A 26,353-nucleotide genomic window follows, 5' to 3' on the forward strand; every position below is an offset into this window, starting at 1 on the left:
ATAAAGGACATGCTATAATCACAGATACCTGAAACATGAAATAATTTATAAACACAACTTTACAGAAATTGATATTTAAAACCTTGTGATCTTATAAAATGTTCAAAGCTGGGCAGCTTTTGAATGTGGACATCATGGAACAATTTCCTTCTCCTCTTCCCTGTCACCTTCAACACAATGTATCTTGCAAAGCAATGCAAACTCTGCAACAACTCAACAAAACCAGGGATGACAGGAAGAAGGAATGTTAAAAACTGATTTTAATAAATCATGTTACAAAACCCTAGGACAAGTTCACAAAAGAGAAGTGAGGTCTCATTCACTACTCTGAAGATGGGAACTGGGCTCCCCAGACAAGGTCCAAAGCCTTGAGCTGAGCTTTGCTGTGTGTCACTGCTCTGACAATTCAGAGCCACTCTGGAGCCCTGTTTTTCTTTTTGTCTTTCTACACTCTTGCAAGCTTATTAACACAGTACTGTGTTCCTACCTCAAAGGTGTACTTGCTTGCATCACTGGAAGAACATCATATTCATCCCAAACTCTGATAACACTTTCACAAATATTTGCTTCACCTAAACTAAAAATAAAGCCAAACTCCAAAATACAGTGAGAGAAAATATTTTGATCACAAAATAAAACATACCAGCAAACCAAGGCCGGGTTCCCATGAAACAAGAAGAATTAAAATAGGAAAAAAAACAATGGGTGGATGTACTTAAAAGTAATCTTCCTTAAGTAGTTAAAATCTTTGGATCCTGAAACACCACCAAATCACCACAAATAAAGTACCATCCTCCCTGCTCCTGACCCCAGGAAACAAACCAAGCCCAACACCCCACAATTTGCTGTGATCAGCACATCTTAGGCACAGGATCTGGAGATAATTACCAGAAGGGATGCTGGCAGATTACAGGGTCCATTCAGAGAACATGCATTTGCCACTTCTTCCCCAAACTTCAGAAGTCTTTCTTCTAAAGCAATCCCTTGCACGTGCAGCTGCACGCCCTGGAGGTTGTGGATCCAAGGGGAACAGCAATATTCTCTGCAGGATGCTTTCAACTACTTAAATCCTGACTGAAACTCTTCACATAAAGTACCAGTTAAATTGAAAACATTACAAGAGAGGGGTCTGACAGTGGCAAAGATACAACATAGTGGCTACAGCTCAGAAAATTTACATGTTATCAAATGGGAATCCATGACAAACTCAGATCTTCACATGAGACTATACAGAAGACTTTATGGAAATGGAAATGAATGGATGCTTTTTCCTGTAACAAGAATATCTGTTTACAGTTTAGGTGATATTCTGTAACTATAGGAGGTAAGTTTGGAAATATAGACTATTACCAATTCTACCAAACTACTAAAACACTCTTAGCAGAACACTTGGCACTTTGCTATTCCCCAGCTGAAAACAGCAGCAGAAGTTACTCTTGTAGATGGCTGTTGAAGCCTCAGTGCATTAATGTGCTGAGACTGTCTCCTGTTCTCTCCTCTTGTCCTAAACAGCTAAAGCCAAACCAAAAACCTGTAACATTTCTGGTATTACTGTACCTTCCCTTGCAATATGGAACAGAATCATGTCAGATCCATAAGTCTTCAAAAGTGATTCAAGTTATCAAAACGTTATCACACTGTTCCCTCTTTGCAGGACAGCATCTTCATGGTCTCATTGCCTTTGTGGTGTGGGCTGAGGCCATCCCATGATTTTAACTTGCTCTGTTTAACTTTTACCCTGTACCCCCAGGTCCCTCCTGGCCCCTGCCCTCACTGGTTGTTGCAGCCCGGGGCGGCGGAGGAGGCGCCCGCCTGCTTCTGCTTCTTGCGGCGCTTGTTCAGCAGGCGGTTGTTGGACGTCTTCAAGTCTTTGATTTTCACCTGATCATAGTCCACCCTCATGGTAGCCAGAGCACTGGTCATCTCCTCCTGAAAGCAAGCAAGCAATGTAGTGAAGCCCCTGAGGCAGTGGGTGCATGGTCACCCCACCCTAGAGCCCGGAGAGGAGGGACACAAGGAGCCCTCTGTGCTCTGCACCAGGAACCAAGCACTCCACTGGTGCCTCCTTCCACCAGGGCTCAGCAGGAGCTGCTCTCACAGCAATTCACAGGGAGCACACAGGGCCAGGCTCTGCTGGCCTAAATTCCACCTGTCCTTATCCCAGCACCTCTCCCTGGCTGGCTCTGCGCCTCCACACAAAGTATGTGCTTCAAATTCACACACCTCCTTAGCTTGCATTAATGCTTAAGTACAGGAACATTCTAAACTTTTTAATAAGGTTGTAGAGAAAAATCTGCTAAAGTAAACAAAAGTCTGAGCATTTGGTTCAGGAAAGAAAAACAATTCAATATCATGAGTATGTTGGTAGCTCGAGGGAATACCTCTGAGACCTACACAGAAGCACGAACATAAGAAATTCTCAGAAACCTGGAAAATAAGGCAGCTAACTGAAAATATCTGCTTGATCTCTGACTCAGAAGGTAAATGTTGCCTAGGTCTCAAAAAAATTTTACCATTACATAGCTCGACAGCTGAGACTACACATCAGTGATTTAAATAAAATCAATAATGAGTAAAATACACTACAGGAATGTTGCAATTATCAAAATTCTAGGAATTTGAAGTGCAGAAAACTCAGAATTAATTGTAAAAGCATGTCAACCCGTTAAAGGCCAGCAGGAAAGAGTTAAGACTTTCAGTGTGCCCTACAGCAGGAAGCATTCAGCAGTCATTGGTACACACAGCAGGTGGGGCACCTGCTTAGATTAAGATAAGTTTTTTTTTCTCTACTCTTCCCCCCACCAAATGACATAACAAGACAAGACTAAGGTTATTCAGTGCTGTTCCACAATTCAAAAGCACTACAGAAAAGAATGCAGCTCAGCCCTCCCACCTGTCCAGCTACATTTTCATCACATTCTTCACTGTAATGAAGTTCCAACTGCCCCAGCACTGTCCTTCTCCTCCCTGGGCACATGCAGAGGCTCAGCAGGAGCATCATTCATGCCTTTGATCACAAACACCATCTTTGCTGATATCTGGTGCAGCTGTAAGGCTGCCAATGAAGCTCAAATAGCATTCCTTCTTTTTTAAAACAGTTCTCATACACACTGCTGTTCTAACCAAGGCTGTTTATGGCACCCTTGTTTGACATGATTGTATTCAAAATAGCCACAGTATCCAAGGCAGCACATTTCATCTCCTAGCACTCTTGACTTAAAGAAATCTGAATTTGGACTGACTCACTTTAACTTCATCCCAGTGGTCTTTATCCTCTTGCAGGACCCGTGCAGTGTGAAGAGGAGTTGGTGGCACTGACATTGATCTCTGAGAACAAAGAAAAACACCAAAAGAAATTCTGAAAAACAACATTTGGGAAGTGATTTCTTGCTCTTCTCTGTGTTTGAAGGGCATAAAATTTGATCTAATGTATTCCAATGGCTCTCATTATTCCTGCTTCCAATCACTCCACAAATGAACTCATGTGCAGGAGAAAAGGACTACATTCCCCACACAATATTTAAAGAACAAAAAGAGAGAGAAATCAGTGCTGAGCTCCTTTCACTCTACTCCCTTCCAGTCCAAACAACTTATCCAACCAGTGTTGGATAAATTTTTATGTATATTTTAGATTTTAACTATTCATTAATCAATGTCTTAAAGTGGTTAATTTGACCTTTATCTCCTAGGATTTGTTGTAGGAGACATTTTCTTGCACATATGCATTAACTGACATCACCAGTTCATCAGACTAAGTGAGCCCCAAAGAGGAAATGACACAATTGTTCTGAGCAAGGCACAGCTCAGAAGACAGAGAATCCACATGAAACTGAGATCTCTGCTCACCTGCCATGAAAGATCAGGAGATACTTTACATTAGAATAAGGGACAATTTCTAAAGCATGAAGCACAGTTTCCCTGACTGAACTCGGAAAGAATCGTGGCAATTCTTGCCAGCCCCTAACCCAAACTATAATTTCATTTGGATACTCTATTTTCCTTATGCTTTCTACCCAAATTTTCTGTTTTCTGCTGTGACATCCTACAGCTGCATGTCAACAGAGTCTAAGGAGATCCCTGTAAAACAAACCCCACACTGGAACCAGTGCTTATTGCTTATGTTCCCCCAGGCTCAGAGCAGCAGTGCAGCAGTCTCAGAAGTGAAGCAGAAATCCTGACTCCTCTGGACAAGGACCCCAGCTGGCCAGGGTACAGTTTTGTCAAACACAGCTGGGACAAGAGAAATGGAAAACAAGCAGACTGGTTGCAGTGCTGTCCCTGTCCCTGCTTCCCTGTGGAAGGTGCTTTTCTGCTGCTTGTTAAAAATTCTTATAGACAAGGAACTAAATGAGTCTGTGCTCCACCTAAACTGACAGTTTTTGCCTACTTCACAGTAAAACACTTCTGTCATCCATCTCAAAGAAAAAAAAAAAAACATAGAGGGGAAAGAAAAAAAAAAAGAGCCACAAGCACCCTCCCCCGCTGCTTGTGCAACTCCCCAGACATGTTTCCACTTTGGGATTTAGGAAAAGGGGGAACACAGACATTCACTGCTCTGGTCTTTCCCTCTCCCTCCCTCTGGCTCTGTGAGCTACAGGTTCAGCAGAAAAGAAAGCCAAGCTGCAGCTTCCCTCCAGGAAGGGTGTTGGAGCAGGGCTCCAGTTGGAGCAGGTGCAGCAGGGTCTGCAGACCCTGTCTCTAATCTCCTCCTCATTAATTGGCTCTGTGCATATTCCAATACAAGTGTCACTGTAGGTGGCAGCTTCCTCAGCTACTAGGCACTCACTCCCTGAAATTCCTCACCTGCTGACTTCTGAAACACCTTCTTGGGGCTTCAGGCACTCAGAGCTGGAGGTATTTATTCTGAGCAGTGATTACATTTTTATTTGGTTAAAAAAGACTCAGAAATATTGTCTGGGGTCTGTTCTACAGAGTCTTTACAACCTCAGTTTCTCAACTCTGAATGACAACACCTTTCTACTCCATCAGGATGTCCTACAGCTGCATTTCACTTCATTCCAAGGGCTTCCAGGCATTGTAGGAACAGGGACAATCAGCCTCACCTCTGCTTCTGCCCATGCTTTGAGGATCAGCACAGACACACCAGCACTATGGGAACAAAGGGAATCCTACAGCAGAAATCATTCTGTTCCTGGCTGATGATTCTTTGGGCAGCAAGAACAAGACTGGTATTTTTTTAGACACAAATGTGAGAAGTATAACCTACTATTTTAAGGGACACCTACAGAGCAGAGATGGTATCATGAAACTCAGTCTTGTAACTTCTGGGATTTATGTCTCTTGTTTGAAATAAACCATACTGTATTAATAAAGTATTTTTTTCTTTTTCCCCCCCCCCAAAAAAATCTTTTAAAGGGAAGTAAATGCAACAAAGTCATGGAATGAAACCTGATCTGGGACTATAAATAGCTCTGTGTACCACCCTACCTGGCAATCTCTCACATGGAAAAAGAGACCCTTGCTCCTCCCCCATGCATTTCCAAACTCTGCCAAGGATGAGAATTCCCACTGAGCACAGGAGCATGTTCACCCTAACACAGCTATGCACAATGGTGCCTGAGACCACTAATAATAGCTCTTTAAATCCTGCACTGATGAAGTAAGCACACAGAGTTTATTTTTATATTTTTAAAGAGAGTAACACATGCATATGCTGCAGAGTCAACAGAGACTGCCGGCTCACAGAACACAGAGACATTTTTGGCTGTTGCTTCCAAGGACACGACTGTGGGTGTCTCCCCTTGTGTGTCCTCTGCTAACAGCAAGAAGAATTGTGGTTTTACAGGCAGGTGACCCTCTGAGGAGGGCACAGGAGGTTAATTAAGGGACCAGCAGTAATAACAGCCCTTCTCTTGCTGTGCTGTGTGGAGCTATTCCCAAGTTCTGCATGTAAGAATCAATTTGGGGTGTAAAAAGTGATCTAAGACTCACATTAATCCAAGGGTGATTCATAAACTGAGAGACTGTCATCCTCTCTGTTGGGTCAGTCTTCAGTAAATGGCGAATGAGTTGTTTGGCTGAAAAACAGAACCAACAGGGCATGGTGTAGTCCAGGACTGCATTCCCAAATAACCTTGGGAACACAAGCACCTGCTGAATGAAGAAACACCATTTTGCAAAACTGAAAACACCTCCCAGTTGCTGTGACTGTGCTAAGAAGCCATGTACAGTGGGACAGGTTACTGTGTTTAAAGGGGCAAAACAGGAAAACATCCAAAACAAGAGGCAAGAAGGAAAGAAAAGACTGGGAATTCCAGCTCTGCTCTCTAAATCACCAAACCAACTGCTTTGAGAGCAACAGCTGGAGGGAAAGAGAAGCACAGAGACAGAAAGCTGCTAAGCTGCCTGCCTCAAAGATGGCAACAAGCTGGGCATTATGGGCTGAATGAATACACAAGCTGATGTTTTGAGAAATGATGGAACACTAGCACAAGCTGTGGAAAAAAGGAACAATGAACTTTGCCAACTGAGAGGCCACTATAAAGACAAAAAAGTCAAATAAATGGATTGCACAAACTGGCTTTGCAGCAGCTTTCTGTGAACATGGGATTTGCCAAAGCAAGTGCACTAATAACTGAGATATGAGATGGTGAGAGGCTAGACAAGAGTTCCATGAATGTGGGTGGACAGACTGGAAACACTGCATCCAAAGGAAGTTATTTGGGACTTACACAAAATTTCCTTTGGAAACCTGTAAGAACTTCTAAAAAGGAGTTCTCTTTTAGGAACATCACATGCAAGATGACTAAATGCTTGTAAGAAGTTGCCAGAGGTACAAGTTTGATTTGTTGAGAGGCTGCAAAGGACAAGGACAGCACAACACAGGGGAAAAAAGCAGCATCCTCCTGCAGGTGCCTCATCAGCCTAAAGAACACCTACAGATGAGATGATCTTATAGGATGGAAGGTAGAGGGCCCCTGTGTCCATCCACACAAGCACATAGAAACCCACACACAGTGCAAGTGCATGTTCTCTCACCAAGCTCCTCTAGCCTGTTTTTAACTGCTGGAATATGAACAAGACCCAAAGCAGAGAAAATATTTAGCCAGAAACCCATGACTAAAACATCTCCCTCAACAATGTTCAGCAGGCTGTGCTGCACACAGCCACGAGGTGCAGTGAGGGGTGAAGATGCCACAGAGCACAGCAGGGTCCAAGGATGATTTGTTACTGCTGAACAGCAGACAAAACCAGGATCACAGCAGTATAAAGGGCTTGTAAGAAAAACAGATAAGCCCAGATATTGCTGACCCTTCTCTTTAATATGACAGGCAGGTGAGACTTCCAGCTTATGAGACTGGCAGGATAAGAGGGAATCAAAAATACCCACTTTCAGGACACTGATTTGAGCCCAGCAGCTTTTGATCAATGACTTATACAAAATAAATTGTTGACCTTGATTTAAGTGGCAGCTAGCAAATTCCCACATCCCAAAAAGCTAACATGAAAACTTGCCATCCTTGCTGCCTGGATCACCAAGGAGGGCAAAGACTGAATAAATTCTTAAGAGAGTTTGCCTTTCTTCCAGCTCAGCTTGCATTGGAGCTGTCCAGGCTGTCTCCTTTCTCAGGATTAGAGTCTTCTGTTTCAAGAGGGTTTAATATCAGCATTCACTAGCACTAGCTGGATTTTGAAAGAAGGTTTTCAGTAGTCATTTGCTTTTTGTAGCACAGAGGTTGCTGGCTGGTATCTCAGTTCCCAGTCGTTCTCTGTAGCACCTTACAAAAAATGGATTTAAATTGTAGAGGAAAGGGAAACAAAAGCTCAGACAGATTTTTAGAAATAGTCTCTTTGTAAGCACTGCAGCACTGCACACCACCATGCTCCCACTCATCAGCACCAGGGAGGATTTTTACCTTCCTCTGACACTTCAGCCCACTCTGGATTGGGAAATCCATATTGCCCCATCCGAATTCTTCTCTTCATCCCTGGAGAAATGGCTTGACCGGTGTTGGAGTAGAATGGGGGGAACCCACACAGACTGTAAGAGTGGACAAAAGAGTTTTCATAACTAGGGGAGTCCTTTCACCTCTAAAAATGTTTTATTCAAGCTTATATTCTACTGCAGGCTGCAGGATCCCAGTGAACAATTACTTGTGAGTGCAGCTTTAACATGTTCCTTCCCAAATACTTACAGAATATATGTGATGACACCCAATGACCACATGTCACATGATTTGTCATACTTCTCAGGACCAAGGACTTCTGGGGCTGCAGAAGATTAAAATCACAGGTAAACAGAGTACCAGGTATTTCTCTTCATCTCCATTATTTTGTAAGTAGCAGCACTTCAGCAACAGGTATCAGAGGCATTAAAAACCACAACTCACTGCAGGAACTGGGTACCACTTTTGACTGACAAGTTCCTAAAGGCATTTAAAGTAGTTTTAAAAAGGAGGAACAGAGCTGGAAAAATGCCCTACTCCTCACCTTGGTGTCTCTCTGCTCAAGGGAGTACTAAGATTACCAAAAAGCAGAAGGAGCTACAGCTAAATGTGTGCAGGGAGACACTGCACTGAAAGAGGCAGGAGCATATGTTCCAGCAATCAGAATAGAAAGGCCCTACTGGAGCTGTGATAAAATTTTGAATGATACCTGGGTGGTGTGTTTAGCTCCAGCAGCTACAGGGCACTGTATTTTTCTTTGGCCTCCAGAGCATTATATTTTTTCCACTAAGTAACAAAATTAGACAGAGATACATTTAGAGGGGATTTTTTTGTCCCCTGGGGCAGGTAAACTGCCAGGGAGCTTGATTTTGTAAGGAAAATTATTCTTTAAACATATGAGCAATCATGCTGGTTTATAAAAAGGTGTTGAGAAGGGAAATGTCAGCTTGTTTATACACAAATATAAAGGCATAAAAAACATACGTGTGTAAACTCCCTAACATTTTATCACTAAACCCAGCTCACAAAAATACAGAAGAAGGCATAAAAAAAAAGAGCATTGCTAATGTGATTATCTGCTCCCAGTGAATAAGTCTCTTCCAATACAGAAAACTATGCAAACTTTTATCAAAGAAGTAATTTTTCAAACAAATTAAGTCCTTTTCCCAGCAAAGAAATTCCAAGCATGGACTGCCCCAGTCAAACCATGTGATGAATGACTATTAACTCAAGACTAAAATGAGTGCATGAAGGACATTCTGCTGTGGCATTCATTACACAGTGCTTCAACTTTGGAAAAAATGAAGGAAAAATTCTGCTGTGATTAAGTCATGTTGGTTCTTCATTACTAATTCCTCAATTTGCCAGCTTAAAGAAGGTTTACAGCTGAGGCAATACTCTTCTCTCTTATTGCTTTAATTTAACCTATGGGAAGTTTAGCACAGAAATACCCAAATATCACAAAGCTCAATTCAAATTATGGCTTTTATTGCATCATTCAGAGGAAACACCAGGATTACTTCATGTGTAATCAGAAGGAATTCCTTCTCTCTCCTTGTGTATCTCCATTTGTATATCTTGTGAAGGCTTTTTCCTCTGTCACCAAGGCAGAAAGCAGGAGCACTGAACTGTACTGGAACCAGACTTCAGGTTTGGATTGGATCCCAGCTTAAATCCTGGAGGCTAACACTTCACATTACACCCAGAATAGAAGATTTCCCACCCACTGCAAGGGAAGGAATGACAGAAACACAGAAGAAATGTGCCTTGGATAACTCACCCACATAGTAAGGAGTGTAACAGGGGGTCTGCAGTGCATTTACAGTGGTTTCTTTGGCAAAGCCGAAGTCTGTGAGTTTGAGCACAGGATCTTTGTCTTTAGATGTGTAAAGCAGGTTTTCAGGCTGGAAGGCCACCAAAAGAGGACAAACAGGACAATGAAGAGATGTCTCTAATGAGCTGACAAGTCAAATCCACCACCACCATTTAGGTCTTCTTACTTCTGTCACAACCCCATCAAACATACAGCAAGTTCCTTCCCAACAGGCAGCACTTCTCCTCAGGCTAAGCATCAACATCCTTCTTAGCAAGGTTATTTGGGAGAGAAAACCACAAAACCCTGTCCAGTGGGCATCCAGTCTGGATTCTTGAACCTCTCCCAGTTCCCTGCACTTCCTGGGACTGATCTGTGTGGTGACAGCAGCTGATCTGACATCACACTGAGCCTCAAGCACCCCAGGGGCAGGACAAGGGAAATCCTCAGCCAAAGCCCCCACAAGCAACTGACACAGCTCCATCAGAATTAACTGATACAGACACAGGCCCTTTGCTGCCCCCCCTCCTCTGTCTCCTGAAACCTGAGGTAATTCCACTCTTGCTCCACACTCCATACAGGCAGAAGTGGCACAGAGGGAAATACAAGCTCCTGTGCTCCAGAACAGGGACAACAGGGTATTTCCATTATCTCCAATTAGTTCAACTCATTTCCCAGTTTACCCCCTGGTGACACCATGATGTGTCAGCTCTCCCTCCAGCTAAACACACAAACATCTGTAGAAAATCCACCAGCTCAGAGCTGTGGAATTGATCTGATGTCTCAGTCTATCATTACAAGCACTGCTGTCCTGCACATTCCATCCCCTGCTGTGTCCCTGCACTGGAAATGCCAGAGTGCAGCGAGCTTGGCTTTGTTGTGCTGAGCACTCCAGAGCCTGAACATAAAATACAGCCCTACATAAAATACAGCCCTACATATAATACAGCCCTACACAAAATACAGCCCTACATATAATACAGCCCTACACAAAATACAGCCCTACAAACTCTGACAAACACCTACAACGAGATTGGGGTGCAAATTTTACCTCATTAAATGCTGGCAGTAACTGAGATCTGCCTATTTTCCCAGATATTCACACACTTATTGAAGTGGGTTAAATGCATGAAATTGATATTGTTCCTCCCAGAAGTTTCCCCTTTTTCTGAAGGGGGTTGTGCTGCTTGGGGTTTTTGTGGATTTATTTTTTTTTTTTTTTTTTTTTTTAATACAAGTATGATGCTGAAAGCAACTAATAAGTGGAAAAGACTATACATAGAGGCATCTATAAGTTACAGGTTCACTTGAAGGAGTGCTATTTTCTTGCTAATTAATGGATTGCAAGTGGGCAGTACCTCTTTAACTAAGCATCTGACTATCATGAGATTTTTCTGCATTCTGTACACAACTGGAAGGCATTAGCACACATGAATATTCCAACCTTGGACTAGTTGCAAACTAGTGAGCAAATCCTTTCTCACACTGGCAGAGGAACAGGAACACTTTGACCATCTGACTGCACTCCCAGCTCTGTTGAAATCACTGCTGCCCAAGTTTCCTCCTGCCATGAGCTCTATTCCCCAGCCCACACCCCTTGGGGCTCACCTTGACATCTCTGTGTGCAATGTTCATGGAGTGCAGGTACTGGATGGCTGTCCCAATGTCTCTCATTATTTCAGAGGCCTCTATAAATACAATTTTAGAGAAAGGTCACATTAACATTCCCACTGGAATTCAGGGACATGCTTGGGAATGCTCATGGCTTACAAACAGCTTGCTGGAACATGGGGCAAGCGTCAGGACTAGAGAAACCCTAAAATTAGCCCTAACAGCTGTGTTTTGGGTTTGCAGGCACTGAGCCCCCACTGCCTGGCTGCTCAGCCTCCTCCTGAGCAGGAACTGCAGCCCAATAGCTCAGACTCCTCAGGAACTTGGAAATTCGTGCTTTAATTTGCTCACCAAAAAAAGCAGCAAGAGCAGAGCAGGTACACAAGCAGCAGCTGTTAAGAAAAGGAGCCCCAGCAAGAACCTATCTCTGATTGTCCAGGACATGTCCTTGGTTGTTTGAGACAGAAATTTAACTTTCAGCTTCTAGTTCAGGGGGATGATCTATCAGATTCTAAAAATAGAGCAACATAACAATATAGTAATTTTAGGATAGGTCACCTCTTAATTCCTCACTGTCTTTAGAAGTTTTTCATCAGGAGGAACAAAACCAACAGTTCTATTCAGCAAAGGCCAAACTGCCACCTTTGAAATAATGTTTCAAGAATTTAACATAGCCCCAGTGGGAAATTCTAGTGGTGGAATTACCTTGCAACAGCAATGCTCTGGGAGTCTGGAAGGGTTCAGTTACACAGGGAGGGGTTTCAGAGCAAGAATGACATTCCCATGTGAGCATTATATCACATCTCCATTGACAGGGAAACAACAGAAACTTCAACCTGACCCTCTGGGCTCTGCATAGGCAGAACTTGTACTGCAACCTGGAATCCTTTTTCACATGGCCTGAGAGTGAAACTATACCACCTCAGACAAGGACAATCAGAATGCAGAAACACTCCTGTTCTTTGGGGAAAACCTTGCACAACCTCCTCCCTCCTGGTCCTAATGGGAAGCTGTGGCTATATAATCAGGCAGTGAACCTGGGGAATCCAGTGGCACAGGGCTCATTCACCTCAGGAAAGAATGAAAGTGGTTTTTTTGTTTAACCAGGTGATTTCTGAGTAAGTAATTATGCTATACAATGCTCTGTACTGTAGAAAAGTAACGTTTTTAGTAGAGTGCAGTTGCTAAAATTCACGGAATCAGTTTTCTCCCTGGAATTTGGACTTTAGGGAAGAACAAATAAAGTTTCTAAAAATGCTTATTTTCCCTGCACAAGTCTCTAACAGGACTAGAAAGGATTCATCCCAGGCTAGGAAACACACAAAAAGAAAACAGACTGGCCTCTAAACCAGACCTGTAAAATAAGTCACAGTAATTTACAAGCCTGGGTGTGTATTTTTCTGCTTCTAATCAATTTGTCAGGCCAATAGTTACAAACACTATCACCTTACAAATATGAATGGTTTCACTTTGAGCAGAAACGAGCGCTGGTCTGCTGTGAGGGGGCAAGGAGAACCATGGTCAATGGGACCTGTGGTTCTCTGTCAATAATAAATAGCAAAGACAATAAAAATGGCAAGACTAGTCTAGGGCAAGCTCTGTCCCTGCCTCATGGCAGGGCTGTGCTTATTCCCTCCTAGAGACAGGCAGGTTTGTTTACAGTGTGGTTAATAACACTTCCTTTCAAGTAGTGCTTTAAAACCCTTGAACAGGAGATATTTCATCAGATGTGATTTGCTCATTACACTCATGACCCAGTGCTGCTGCTTGAGGGACAGCCAGAGAGAGATCCCAGCAGGAGCTGCACTGATCATGGCAGAGGTGCTCTGGCACAGGACCAGGGATCAGAGGAACAGACTCTCCCAGGGTACAGAAATGAAAAAGCTGAGCAGATTTGTAGAAAGATTTTTCTCTAAGCCTTCCACATTTTGCCTGAACTTGGCCAATTCTCATAATTCCTGGTTCTTGGGAACTTTTCAAAATCACTCTTAAGACACAGTGAGATAAATAACAATAATTAAAACAACAAACACCACCATAGATAAAATCAAAGAAAAATTCCTAAGAGGAAACAGAGGGCAGAGAAATGGAGAAGAAAGAAAAGTCTTTCACAAACTTTAATTTTAAACTTGCAATGTTTTACCTCTCTCAGTGAAAGCTTGGTCTCCTCTCTCCTGGATCCTGCTGAACAGCTCTCCTCCTTCCATGCTGAAACAAAGAACACAAAACCCCCACCTTATATTAGCAGAAAGGACAAAATTAACACCTGACTGTGCATCCATATAATCTCATGGAACCACAGCAGAAACAAATAAAGATTACAAGCTGCCTCCTATGCCAGTGCTTCCTAAACATCACACTCACTCACATCAATGCAGAAAGCCATTCTGATATGGCATAAATAGAAAACAAAATAAGACCAGGGAGTTTTGATGCTTTCAGTTTGATAGACCCTGTCATAGGGAACATGACACACAAAGATGGGCAGTCAGATATGCAGGCACTGGGTGGCTGACAATAATCTTGTTTCATGTAAAGGGTGGAGAGGAAGAAAAAGAAAGAAGCAAAGACATCTAAAATAATTATTAATTTGTCCTCAGTGAAAAGGACAATAACTGTAGTATTGGAGGCTAGGGAGAGAAGAGGGAAAGTTAGAGTGAAAGTAGTTATGACAAGACAGATCACAATGGATCACTGGATTTACATCTAAACTTGGAAGCTGATCACGACCAAAGCAGAATATGTTGATAGAGACATCTTTCAAAGGTGTATTCATCAGTCAATGCTTTAATGAGGACAATTGCTATGGAGCACAATGAAAATTTATTTTCTGGTAAAGGCTCCTCATTCTTCCAGCACACAGGATGGCTGGAGCAGCTGCACTGTTTTCCTTATCAGTTCCATAAAGGGAACAAGAGATTTCCTGTGCAAACCAAAATTGTGCTGCTGAGAAATCTCCCAGCTGCCACCTGAGCCAACACATTCTCCCATTCTCCTCCTCCCTCCATCCCTCCCAAGGCAGTGCCTGGTGAGGGGCAGCTGCTGGTCCCTACCATTCCATGACAATGAGCAGGCATCTCTTGCCATTGTGGATGTTCTCATACACATCCAGGACATGGACAATGTGAGGGCACCCCGAGGCTCTCCAGTGATACTCGACCTCCTGCCGCGCCTTGGGGTTGTCGTACAGGAGCTGTGGAGAAAGAGCAGAGCAAAGTCAGGGAGGCACCAGGGTCCTGCTGCAACTGGCACCAACCCCAGAGATGAGCTCCACACGAGGAAAACTTCTCCAGACAAAGGATGAGAATCCATCGTGACATTTTCACCTTCTCTGGGCTGTCCAGCTTGTTAGACTGAATACAGAAACAACTGGTCCCTTAGAGCTGGAAGGGCCTTGAATGACAGTGAGGAGGTGTAGTCATGATATTTTCTGAAAAATCCTTTCCTTAGGACTTTTTTCTCCTGAGAAGCTGAGAAGCCTCAAGAACAAAATGTAAACAATGATTAAATGATTATCTGCTGCTGTGGAATGCAACAGGTGCATCTGGGATTGGTCTCATGTGGCTGTTTCTAATTAATGGCCAATCACAGTCAGCTGTCTGGACTGTCTCAGTCAGCCACAAGCCTTTGTTATCATTCTTTTCTACTCTTAGCAGCCTTCTGATGAAATCCTTTCTTCTGTTCTTTTAGTATAGTTTTAATATAATATATATCATAAAATAACAAATCAGCCTTCTGAAACATGGAGTCAACATTCTCATCTCTTCCCTCATCCTGGGACCCCTGTGAACACCACCACAAGGAGGGATTTTGAACCTGAGATGGAGACAGGTCTATCTTACCCATGTCTGGATGGAAAACAGCAAATTTTTCTTATGTGTTTGCAAAACTTTTAAACAGAGAATCCCCCTGCTAAGAACAATAACTCTCCCACCTGCTGGAGGCAGCTGCTGGAGGGAGAAGAGACCTCCAGGTGGGTGCACTGCAAATCCTGTAAGTTAAGTGAGATTTGAAACAATGAGGACTTTTACAGTGACTCTGAATATGCTTCTTAAATATTACACACACTTCTAACCCCACCAAGGTAAGAAAGGGACCTTTGGCTATCTAGATGCTTGAACTTTTTTCTGTCACATGCAAGGCCAGTTTATTTTAAAGGCACTGATCTCTAGAAGGGCAGCAAGAGCTCATCCTTCCTGATCCTGCAAGCTCTGCACAAGAAGTGTGTCCCCTGCTGTCTGAAGCTCTGCTCTGTACCCAACACCACAACTGAGCTTTGTGCAGTAGGGACACATTGCTGAATCGTGCCTGCTCCTCTCTGCCTCAGCTCTCCAGACAGCACTAACACTTTGTGACAGACCCTCCCTTTACTGCACATTTGTACAGCTCCTGCACAATGCAGCTGTGATCTGAGTTGGAGATGGAATGCCCTATGGTAATAATCATGGTGATGATGGAGCAGCAACAAAACTGATGCTATATAAAGCATTGTTAAATGTAGTGAAACAGAATAAAAAACAAGTAAAGAACAAACACCTCTGATATATTTATGTTAGAAAAGGCTCACAACAACTGTTTTCAGACAGGCAAATAAAAAGTACCATTGATGACTATTAGGCCTTAGCCTGAAGCTCTTTCCACTCATGTTTGCTATTAGGTTCCAGTGAAAACACAAGTGCATGATAATTGCTGAAAACAAGAATTAACATGTAACCTGTCATTAGGGACCTATGAATCAGAGCAAGAAACTGCTCCCATTCAATAGCCAAGTTAAGCCATAAATGGTGTCACAGGCACCTTCAATACAGGCAAACACGTTTTTGAAAGGTCACAGGAAGGAAGATGCAAATTCTGTTTTCTTTATTGACTTCAATAAAGACAATTTACATCACTGGGGGAAAAAATCTTACACTTGTTTGGTGCTTCAGCATCCCTTTCAGCAGAGCAGACAAAGGATGATAGCAGGAAAGGTCTGTAGCCCTTCACACAATGCTGGGGAAGTGCTTGGGAATGACTGGAAGGAGGGTAAATGCTTGTGTTCCAGGCCAAGAACAGCAAAAGGGTGACAAGTGCTCCTCTGCTGAGGGCACATTTTTGTTTTTCTGAGAAGCACAGGAAGGCTGCAGGAGGGCACAAGTGGGCTCAGGAGGGCAGCTGGCCCTGCAGCCGAGTGTGCAGCTGCACTGAGCCCACCCTGGCCCCAGAGCTCCTGCACAGCTCCAGGTTTCCAGCAGAGCAGGGGCTGCAGGAGCTCTCTGGCCAAGGGCACTGCCCTGGCAGCCAAGCTCCTCCTGCAGGGCTCTCATTGTGCACCCAGAGCACGCCCTTGGGGATCACTGTCTGCCCCTTCCTTCCTGCTCCAGCCTGGCTCTGGCCTCATTTCCAACAGAAATCACTTCCTAAAGAGAGACATGGCTCCAATGTGGACAAAGAGCCTGCTAGTGAGTCCCAGTGTGCTTGCTTTGCTTCTTTCAGCCACCAGCCCTTTCAGCAGCCTTTCCTTCACAGCCACTGGGCTCTAGCTCACTAGGACTGTCCAGCAGAATTTTCCCCTCTGCCCTTCTGAGTTTGGGCTGTTGCCTGGAGGCCTCTTCAAAAGTTCATTAAATTACATGTGCCACAGTAAAGCCCAAACACCCTCAGGACTAACCAGGCCTTACAGTGTTCATTGTTTGGATATTACTGGATTAAAGCCACTTTGGAGTAGGATGCTTCCAAAAGCTTCTGCTCTATCCTGTGCTACTGATCAGACATTCCCATTCTCTATATTAATGTAACTGCACTATCATCTGTGTCTGCTGTGCTTGCACAAGGCACAGAGATGCTATTTTTCAGGTTTGTACCAAGTGCTTATGAAAAGTGTTTCAAAGAATTCAATTCTCCCTCTCTGAAAAGCTTTTACAAGCATTTGGATGCACACAAGGATGCTGCAGTTTCTTTTCTCCACACTTCAAGTAAGTTTTGTACACTTTTTTGTGCCAAGATTGAATGTACTCGTGTCAAGATGACACCTGCAGGAGCAGAGAAAGGGAAATTCAAAAATAAAGAGCAAAAACACATACCAAGTAACATCTGATATACCAACCAACTGTTAACCTTTGGATTTCTCTTTCTGAAGTTCAAAAATAAATTAAATCTTCTCTTTATGTCTAAAACTGGAAGGCAGAACTGTACCTTTTAAGACATTTTATAGACACAGACACTTGTAAAATGAAAGCTGTGTAGGGTTGAAAGCACCAATTTCTGCAAAATTTAGGTGATGATTTAGGAACACAGTCTAAAATTTTAGACTTGTGATTAAACACCACAAACTTGCAAAGAACTTAAATGGGTATTTTTCCATCTTCCTGAGCCCAAAGAGCAGCTTTATGTCTATTGCTGCAATAGCTTTGATAAGGCTTCAGCCAGGTTCCCTGACACTGTACAAAAGTGCAGAGGCTGTTGTGAACAAACCCAGAACTTCAGATCAGTTTTCCAGTGCTGCTGGCTTGAGGCAAGAGCAGCTTTGCCCACAGGAGCCCCCAGTCCTGCCCTAAAGCTCCCTCTGGGTTCACCTGAGTCACAGCATGTCACGATAGGCTGTGGGCAGGATCATGAACAGCCCCATTTCAAAAGCACACCAAGCCCAAGAGAAATGCTCCCAATTCCTCATGAGACACAAAGCACAGCAGCCTTTGCACAGCTCCATGAGTGTGTGGTCAGACAAGACAGTTTGCACCAGGAGCTGCTCAGTACAAAACTGGAGCTTTGCTGGAGCTCAGCATCACCAAACACTGCCTAAGAGCAGCAGATGAAACAGGGAGGTCATAAAAAATGGGGTGATGGATGGAAGGTAGGAAAGTACAGGATGTGATCCACACAATATCTGAAAAAGCTGAAGAGGGAAAAGAGCAGCACAGTGGGAGTGCTCAGGCTGTTCCTGAGGAACAAGAGGGCAGATGCCAGCACACACTCCAGGATGTGCTGCCAGCTCAGGGCCAGGGCAGTGCAGGGAGGCCTGAACTCTTATTCTGGGGCATTGGCCTGGCTGGGGAGCACCTGCCAAACAAATTCTGAACTGCAGAATTTCTTGATGGAAAGGCAAAGGAAAAGGAAAAAAGAAACAAACAAAAAAAAGAAACAAAAAAAGAAAAGAAACAAAAAGAAGTGACACAGTATCTTCTAATAGCTTTTGCATTGATTCAGTGTGGTATACACAAGGAGGGACAGCAGGAGTCCTCATACCTTAATGGTCTGATCTATACAGGAAATAATCCCAGGGCTCCAGGGAGTGCCAAGTGATCTTCTGGACTCTGAAACTGTAACAACTGAGAGGCAAGATATCCATGGGCCTGGGGAGGGAACAGGCTGAGGACAGGAAACAACCACTTCTCAGTAACTTTAATTTGCACTGCCAGATTACACAGGTTCCTGTCAGATCTGCTGTCTGCTCCCTACATAGGAGATTGAGACCTCCACTATACTTTTTTATTTATTTTAAACTTCAGCAGTTCTTCCTAGTTCCAAACTAGGCTCTGTGCTTGGATTAGAAGTGTTACAGGCTCAGTTCTCATCTATTCCATGTGCTACAACAAAGTACAACAAAGCAGCATCTGACACTGCAACCATGCCTTTCTTATATGCACCAGTTTCAGAATCTGAACTGCCCTTCACAAGACAATCAGTTTTATAGTCTCTCTGCTATCTTCCTCACATGAAGGCTTCCCATGCTTAAAACAGAAATGGAACCTGCAGAAATTTTCAGTCCTAAGGCTCCTCAGCATGCAATAATGACATATAGGCACTTATATGTGGCTTATTTATGTCTCTAGCTGGGAAATAAAAGGTCTAAGGGGCTCAATGTAGGGGCTTTTTGCCTGCTTTCTTCTTTGTGTGTGGCTGTTACAAAAATGCTGAGTCCTACAAATAAGCCTTGGGAGCTGAATTCACAGTGATACACAGAACCTGACACCATTTGCAGCAGAGCAGTTCTTCCAGTCATTCTTTATTCAAGAGGGTTAGATGGCAAAAAGAGGCCTGGATAATGTTTCTTTCATCCCCTCCCTCCCCTATGCTACTAAAAGTAAAGGGGGGGAAAAAAGAAAAAAGGAAAGAAAAAAGAGCTATCAGTATGGCTTTGGATGTTTTGTCTTTTATTACATTCTGATTATTTCCAATATATCTTCTAATTCAATGTTAATAATCTTTATCTGTTTCCAGGTCTCTTCAGAAGGGATAAAGCCATGCTTTGTGTTAGAGCACTCAAGGAATTGAAATGATCAAGGTTTCCTTCCTCACACATCAGCAGTGCCCATCATCAGGGGAGCTGCAGCACGAGCCATGAGTGAGCCTGCAATGGCAGCAGTGGGAATCCACTCCTGCAAACCTCCAAGGAAGCACCCATTCTGCTCTTTGAAATGGAAGCAACACAACACACTTCTGCTGGAATTATTTAGCACTGAAGCATCAGTCTAAGGGCTAAAACCAGGGCAGGCACAGGTGGAGGGTCATCTGTAAACCTTTCACTTTTCTGCTGTTATTTCAAATCCAGCTTAGGCTGCTGGAAATGAAACCTGCTTGGAGGCTTTATTGAAACAAAACTGTCATCCCAATTCCTGCAGAGCTGGCCAAGCTGGCATTCCCTGTCCTCTCCATGGGGCTCAGACAGACAGTCAATCCCAAAGGTGGAATTCTACAAGCTAATAACAGGAACAACAGTGAGCAGCACAATTTTCTATCACTCCTGCCTGTGGTATTGAATCCTTTCCCTCACCTACAGAGTGTCAGGGCTGTACTGCCTGCCCTGAAGGGCCTTTCTCTACCCACCTCTTCCCTCCACTCTTCCAGTCTCTACTCAGCTGCTCCTGGAAATGGCAGAAGTGCAGCAGATCTTTGGGGCCCTGCCAGCACAAGCCAAAGTGCAAAGGACTCGGGGAGGATTCTCTGCACGTGGAGTGAGAGCCAGGCTGAAATCAGCTCCCTGCTGACACACCCCACTTCAAATTCCACACACACATGTTGTAAAGGGAAAACAGGAGAAAAGAGTGGAATGGACAAAGAGAAAAAGAACAGTTTAACAGAGAGATTTTTCTTTTTCTTCTAAGAGTTTGAGCACTGGATGTACAGCAAGTCTGCTGAAGAACTTTGCTCACTCTTGTTTCTCCATCCCCAGAGAGCACACACCACATAAATATTATTTTGCTCCAAGCCTCTCAGCTGCAGTGAATCAACCAGGTCTCTCAAAAATAACTTTGGTGTGGTTTCTGAATTTTATTTATTGTAGCAGTACTGGAGTCACCAGCAGGCCCTCGCTATGGCTCTACAACCTGAGGTAAATAAATGAGACACAGCTCTATTAATGCTCTAATTACACATGCAACTAGCCATTCACTCTGCAAAGGTCAGCTGTCTTTGCTCATAAACGTTAGTGGAGATACAGGGAATGAAGCTGAAATGGCAAGGCTGGGGGCCAGGATACATTTCAAAGGTATCCCCTTGCACATCTCGTGAGGTTGACATAAAAGGAAGCACAAAAATGAGCCAAAATGCCCACAAAGACAAGTGACTTTGCTGATACTTTGATAATCTTACATGAATGTATTTGAGCTGCAGTGCCAAATACATGCAACTGTACACTCAATACCATGGGAGATTTAAATAAAAATATATAGAGATTTAAATAAAAAGCATGCTGTGTATTTTGCTAGAACCATAATATTACTTTGTATTTTAATACTGTGCTTGTTCTGTGTGGATGGAAAAATATTCCTACTGGCACTGTAAGATTCCAGCTATTCTCAGTTGTGACAGGCTACAAACCAGCTGCATGTGGCTTCTGTTGTATTCAAAACACTGCAAATGGATTTTAGAAGAAAAATAAATTACCAACAGCTACTAACATGCTGCTACCAGACAGGAACATCCTCCAACACTTGTTTATACAAGAATGCCTAAAAATCAGCTCCTCTCTCTACCTTCTCCTGATGGCAATTTCTACCACAAAATGCTGTTTAGCCAGCACTGACAACTGCATTCAACACCTGCAGTCAATATCCAGCAGCTGGGGAGACCTGCTGTGAAGCCCTTTCCAAAACCCAGACATGCTAATCTGTGATTAAAATAAAATAATCTCTAGCTCTGCCACTATTTTCACTCTTCCTAAATTTCCAAATTGAGGAAAAGGAAATCTAAAATTTCAGCTGAAAATTATGACCTTTCTTACCTTGTAATTTTACTCAAGTGTCTGATATGAGGTTTGTCTTTGAAAAGGGAAAGGAAAAAAGAGGGAAAAAAAAAGAAGAAAAATCCAAACCCACCCCTCAACACAAACTTCACTCCTGCCAGCCATGAGTTCATAAATTCTGATAACAAGGAGCCAGCTGACTTGGCTTCAGTAATTTATACAACTCAATCCTTGGCTGAGCAAAATGAATGAACCTTGCCTGTGAAACTTTGCTGTGTAAGAAAACTGCAGCAGTACAAAACACTGTGGCACTTCCTCACATCTTCAGCCAATCAAACTTTCCCTCTGCTGTGACTTCAGCTATTCATAGAACACTAAAGTAAATTCAAGACTACAGTTTTGATCTTCCAGATGTCTAAGACCTTTATGTCTTGAATCAAAGCAAATAAAGGATCACTTAAAACTTTGAGATGTACCCCATAGCAAACACTTTTGACACCTGCCATAGTGAAATCTCCCACAATGAGGACACATCCTGCCTGGACAGGACTCACAGTTGTCTTGGGGCCAGTCTGAGACACAGATTTCCACAAGAACTATGGCAATCAAAGAAACCTCTATTTTCTGAAGTGCCAGTTGTATTTCATTACCTTTGATATTCCTCTGTGCAATGACTGATGCAGCAACACCTCCAGAATACACCAGCACTTTCTGTGGCCATGAAATGGGCTGGAACATGTCTGACCCTCTCTCTCACATGCTTCCTAGTACTGACAGTCACAGTTCCTAAGCTCCATTTGAACCATCCCTAATCCCTCCTCCTCCCAATAATATGTTATCCCCAACCATTTCTCTTATATTTTGCTATATTTTTGTCTTAAACATCTGTTTTCTTTAACAAAACCAAAACTCCTTTACAGCATACCTAACTAGTAGTGACATTCTGCACACATTTTCCACAGAAAGAAGGGGAAAGAGCAAATATAGATTTTATTCTGAGTGCCCCAAGTTCAGTTCTAACTGCCATGAAAATCACCTGTACTGCTGTGTGGGACAGCAGGGCCATGATACCAGCATTAGTAAGCCACGACACAGCTTTGCTGGAGCAGGATGTGGCAGAAGGCACTGAGAACATCCAAGTCTGATGTTCTCTTTCCTAGCCTTTGCTCTAATCAGCAGTATGAAAATTAACAGAGATGTGATAATACTAAACAAGGTAAAAGATAACACTAACAAGGTAGAAATGAGGAACAAGTTTAATCTCATTAAGCACAGATAACAGTAGCTCTGAGAGAAACGTGAGCTGTCCCCCAGCCTTTCTCTGTATTTTTTGCATATGTGACTGCAGTCATGAAGATAAATCACTCAGGAATTTCCAGGAAGGCCTTGACAGAGGCTCTTTGGGTTGCCTGCTGGATTCCTGCTGTGGCCATTTGCCATGTGTCTGTCTTTCCACTCTTCTCTGAACACCAGCCCCATTTTGGGACAGCTGACACCTTAAAGAGCATCCCCCCACACCTGCAGCCCTGCTCTCCTCCTTGGTCCCATCATTTGGCAGAGAAAGTCAGAACAAAGATAGTCCTGTCATACCACTGCCCACACACCTAAACTCCCTTTTAGCTGACTTCCCATCCCCTTCCACATGAATTTCAGGCTGCCATCCATGCATGCAAAGCTTGGCAATGAGCCACCCCAGGCCAGCTCTTTCTCAGACAGAGCTGTTCCTCCTCAACATCTCCTTCCTCTACACCCACATTTGTGCATTCTGTCGCATGGCCAAGCAGTGTCTCTCTCCTGCTGCATGCAGTACTCCTAAATCATGCAAAGGACTCAGAAATAAACCAAAAACTCTCAAATCTTCCTCCACCCATTCCATGGGGCTCATCTACTTTGTCCAAGGGAAGACTTGCTAAGTCCCTGACATCAGGGGCACTGACAGCAGCTCCACGTCTCTCACAGCAGATACTGAGATTTGACCCAGTTATGGGAATCTCACTGGAGTGACTGTGGCCAGCACAACATCAAACACTCCATCCTAAAAGCTGTCACCTGTGGCAACTTAACTCCTCTGCAAAAATAAAACAAAGCCCTAAAGCCTTCAGCAAGGACATCTGTAGGATTTCTTTAGTGCTTCAAATCACTGCTGTGTGTTTTCACACTTGTGTCTGTGCAAGCTCTGCTGTTGGCATTTTCAAGCAAAGATCTGAAGATCTGAACCTGTTTCTAAGGCACAACTCAGTCCATAGCTCTGTGGATGGAAGCTTAATGGTCCTCCAGGCAGAAAGAACCCTGGAACTGCTTATTGTGTACAGCCACGACATGACAGAGAATAGTGTGCCTGTGAACAGAAACAAAACTCTGCGGCATTCAGCAGAGCTAGAAATGCAAAGGAAGCCATTAAGAGAAAAAGGAGATTGTTCTCCCAAGAGTTCTTGTCCTTATTTTGTCTGAATATATGTTCTAAAGCTAAGTAAACCAGTACACAGGAAAGGCAAGGAAAGAAAAGAAAAAATACTCCAGGGGGAGGGGGAATTCAACAGATGGAATCAACACAGGCAAGTGACACTGCAGTAAAACTGTAATTTATGTTACAATTCTCATTGATGGCTTTTTCTGGGTGCACTGGCTCAGCCACCCCTGGTTGCAGCTCTGCTTTGTCACAATGGCAGCAGAGCCCAGCACGACTTTCCTTTCAAGCCCCACAGCACACTCCTGGAGCAGTTAATGCCTTACAGAACTCATTACTTGATGAAGTACTCTTTAATATCCACAATGCTGGAAAACACTTCTTGGCCCACAGCTGGGATCTGCCAGCTCATACAAAGCCATACACTCCTTCACACCTCCCTTCAGAAACCTCAAACACCCTGCCAGCCTCCATTAATTAAGATCCCCCCCACCAGGTAAATGCCCCATCCTCCTAATCCACAGCTCCCCTTCTCCATCCAGTCCTGGCATCTGCCCAGCCCAGCCAGGCTCCCACCCTGCCTGCCTGAGAACCCAAGCCCTGCAGACTCTCCTGCAATGGCTGAGAACTCCTGATCCTGGTGAGGCACAGCTCCAGCTACTCCAGGCAAGCAGACTTTGCTTCCCCAGTCATCCCAAGGGAAGGGGATTTCCATTTTGCTGCCCACTTTATTTCAGTTTTTAGCCACCTTGTCTACTCTAAAGATTTTCCCTGTACCAGGATATGTTGTGGAGTGAGAGGTGTGAGCAGAGGGCTCCTTCCCCAACATCCATGTTCCATTTTTTTGACAGAGGTTAGGGAGGAATGGTCCATGTTCCCTGCAGCCAGCTGACAGGAAGCAGTCAGACACCACAAAGGTAGAGCAGAGCAGGAGCAGCTTAAATGGAAGGGTGTTATTTTACCAGAATCAAGAGCATTTCCTTCCCATTCCTGAATAATTTCCTCTCTCCTCCTGCCTTGTGTTGGCTGCCTCATGACTGTACATGAAAAAGGAAGAGGAGGAGGATCTCAGGAATATTTGGAAGTCTGATGTTTTGATGTCTCGTCTAAAGCAGCACCATGCTGAGAGGAATGCACAGGGGTCAGAAAAATGAGATGTAGCAAAAGCACCGATGAAAAACAAGAATCATTCTAGGAATTAGATCCTTTTCATCCTTCCAGGCTGAAGCATATCCATCTCCCTTTCTTAAGACACTGTCCTTCCCCTCCTCTCCCTGCAGCAGGAGCTGCCTGTGGTACACTGCAATGTTGGCTCACTTCCACAAGTCAGCATGTCTGAGAGACTCTGGCTGAGGCAGGGGGAGGAGGGAGTGACAGAGCTGGGGCAACAGAAAAGGGACTCAGGAGCCACCTGCCTGCTTCCAGCTAACATCAATGCCCTGGGAACAGCTGCCCCATGGAAGTGCTCCTGACTCCTGAGGTGATGCTTTCACAGAGGCAATGTGTGTTCATCCAGCCTCATTCTCCTGGATGTGACCCACCAGGGGAACAGGAAAACATGCCTGCACTGAAGGGCAAACAGACTGTCCAAGCATGCAGCTGCTGCTCCCTCCACAGAGCTGCTCCAACACTGCACAGCAGGCAGTGGCCAGGGCAGGAGGCATTCAGCCATGATGCTGTTCCTTCTGTTGGGAAGACAGATCCCCAGGTGGAGACTGCAGGGGTAAGGGGAAATTGCAGATTTTGAACATCATGCCACACCCCAGAAGATCTGGATGACACCTGCTTAATATGCAGGATTTTGTCCAAGACCTGTCAGGTGGTGGCAATTTCAACTTCCATGGGCTAATCCTTCTCCTGTCACCTAAAATGCTTTTTGTTTATTTATTTATTTATGGCCATATAACACTTCCCAAGCAGGGGCTACTTTGAAAACCTTTAGAAACCATCTCTTGATCCATCTTCATAATTTCATAAGCAAGGGAAGGGTCATTTGTTTGTAAATTTAGACAGATGTTAGCCCCTCCTGCCCCCATTAGTCTCTAATGGGAGTGACAAGGGCTGCTCACAACCAGCAGGAGACCCCCAAGGAACATCCCAGTGTCCCTGCCCCCACAGACTTCTCCACCCCCAGGGCTCTGCTCTGGCTGAGGGAGGAGAACCCCTGAAGGTCTGGGGAGAGAACGTGAAGACAGTGACACATTGTTCTCATCACACAGCTCTGCAGGGCGAGCCCAGCCAGGTCATCAAACCTGGTTCCTTTCAAACACTCCTTAATACTAAATGATGATAGCAACTATTGCAGGAGCTGGAGACATTTTTCAAACCTTACTGCATTAAAACTCAAGTTCTGAAGGCTCAGTTTCTTCTTAGAAATGACTATTCCAAACTGAGGCTGTGATATTTTGAACATGGGGGGGGGGGGGGGGTACTCTGCCAGAATTCATAATTAC

General features: G+C 44.0%; 1 protein-coding gene across 3 annotated transcripts in view; it reads right to left on the minus strand.

Moving 5' to 3' along the window:
• Window positions 1–242: 242 nt before the first annotated feature.
• Window positions 243–26,353, minus strand: part of MAPKAPK3 (MAPK activated protein kinase 3) — a 46,653-nt gene continuing 20,542 nt past the window's right edge. For all 3 annotated transcript variants that reach the window (XM_063164506.1, XM_063164505.1, XM_063164507.1), the window contains exons 3-11: window positions 14,385–14,524; window positions 13,475–13,539; window positions 11,329–11,408; window positions 9,688–9,811; window positions 8,157–8,232; window positions 7,878–8,002; window positions 5,953–6,038; window positions 3,247–3,327; window positions 243–1,929 (exon numbers count right to left, since the gene is read on the minus strand). In XM_063164506.1, coding sequence (XP_063020576.1) covers window positions 1,771–1,929; window positions 3,247–3,327; window positions 5,953–6,038; window positions 7,878–8,002; window positions 8,157–8,232; window positions 9,688–9,811; window positions 11,329–11,408; window positions 13,475–13,539; window positions 14,385–14,524 — 936 coding nt within the window. In that variant the 3' untranslated portion in view covers window positions 243–1,770. The remainder of the gene's footprint in view (window positions 1,930–3,246; window positions 3,328–5,952; window positions 6,039–7,877; window positions 8,003–8,156; window positions 8,233–9,687; window positions 9,812–11,328; window positions 11,409–13,474; window positions 13,540–14,384; window positions 14,525–26,353) is intronic.

The sequence above is a fragment of the Melospiza melodia genome, chromosome 10, assembly GCF_035770615.1.
Source record: "Melospiza melodia melodia isolate bMelMel2 chromosome 10, bMelMel2.pri, whole genome shotgun sequence".
Lineage (NCBI taxonomy): Eukaryota > Metazoa > Chordata > Aves > Passeriformes > Passerellidae > Melospiza > Melospiza melodia.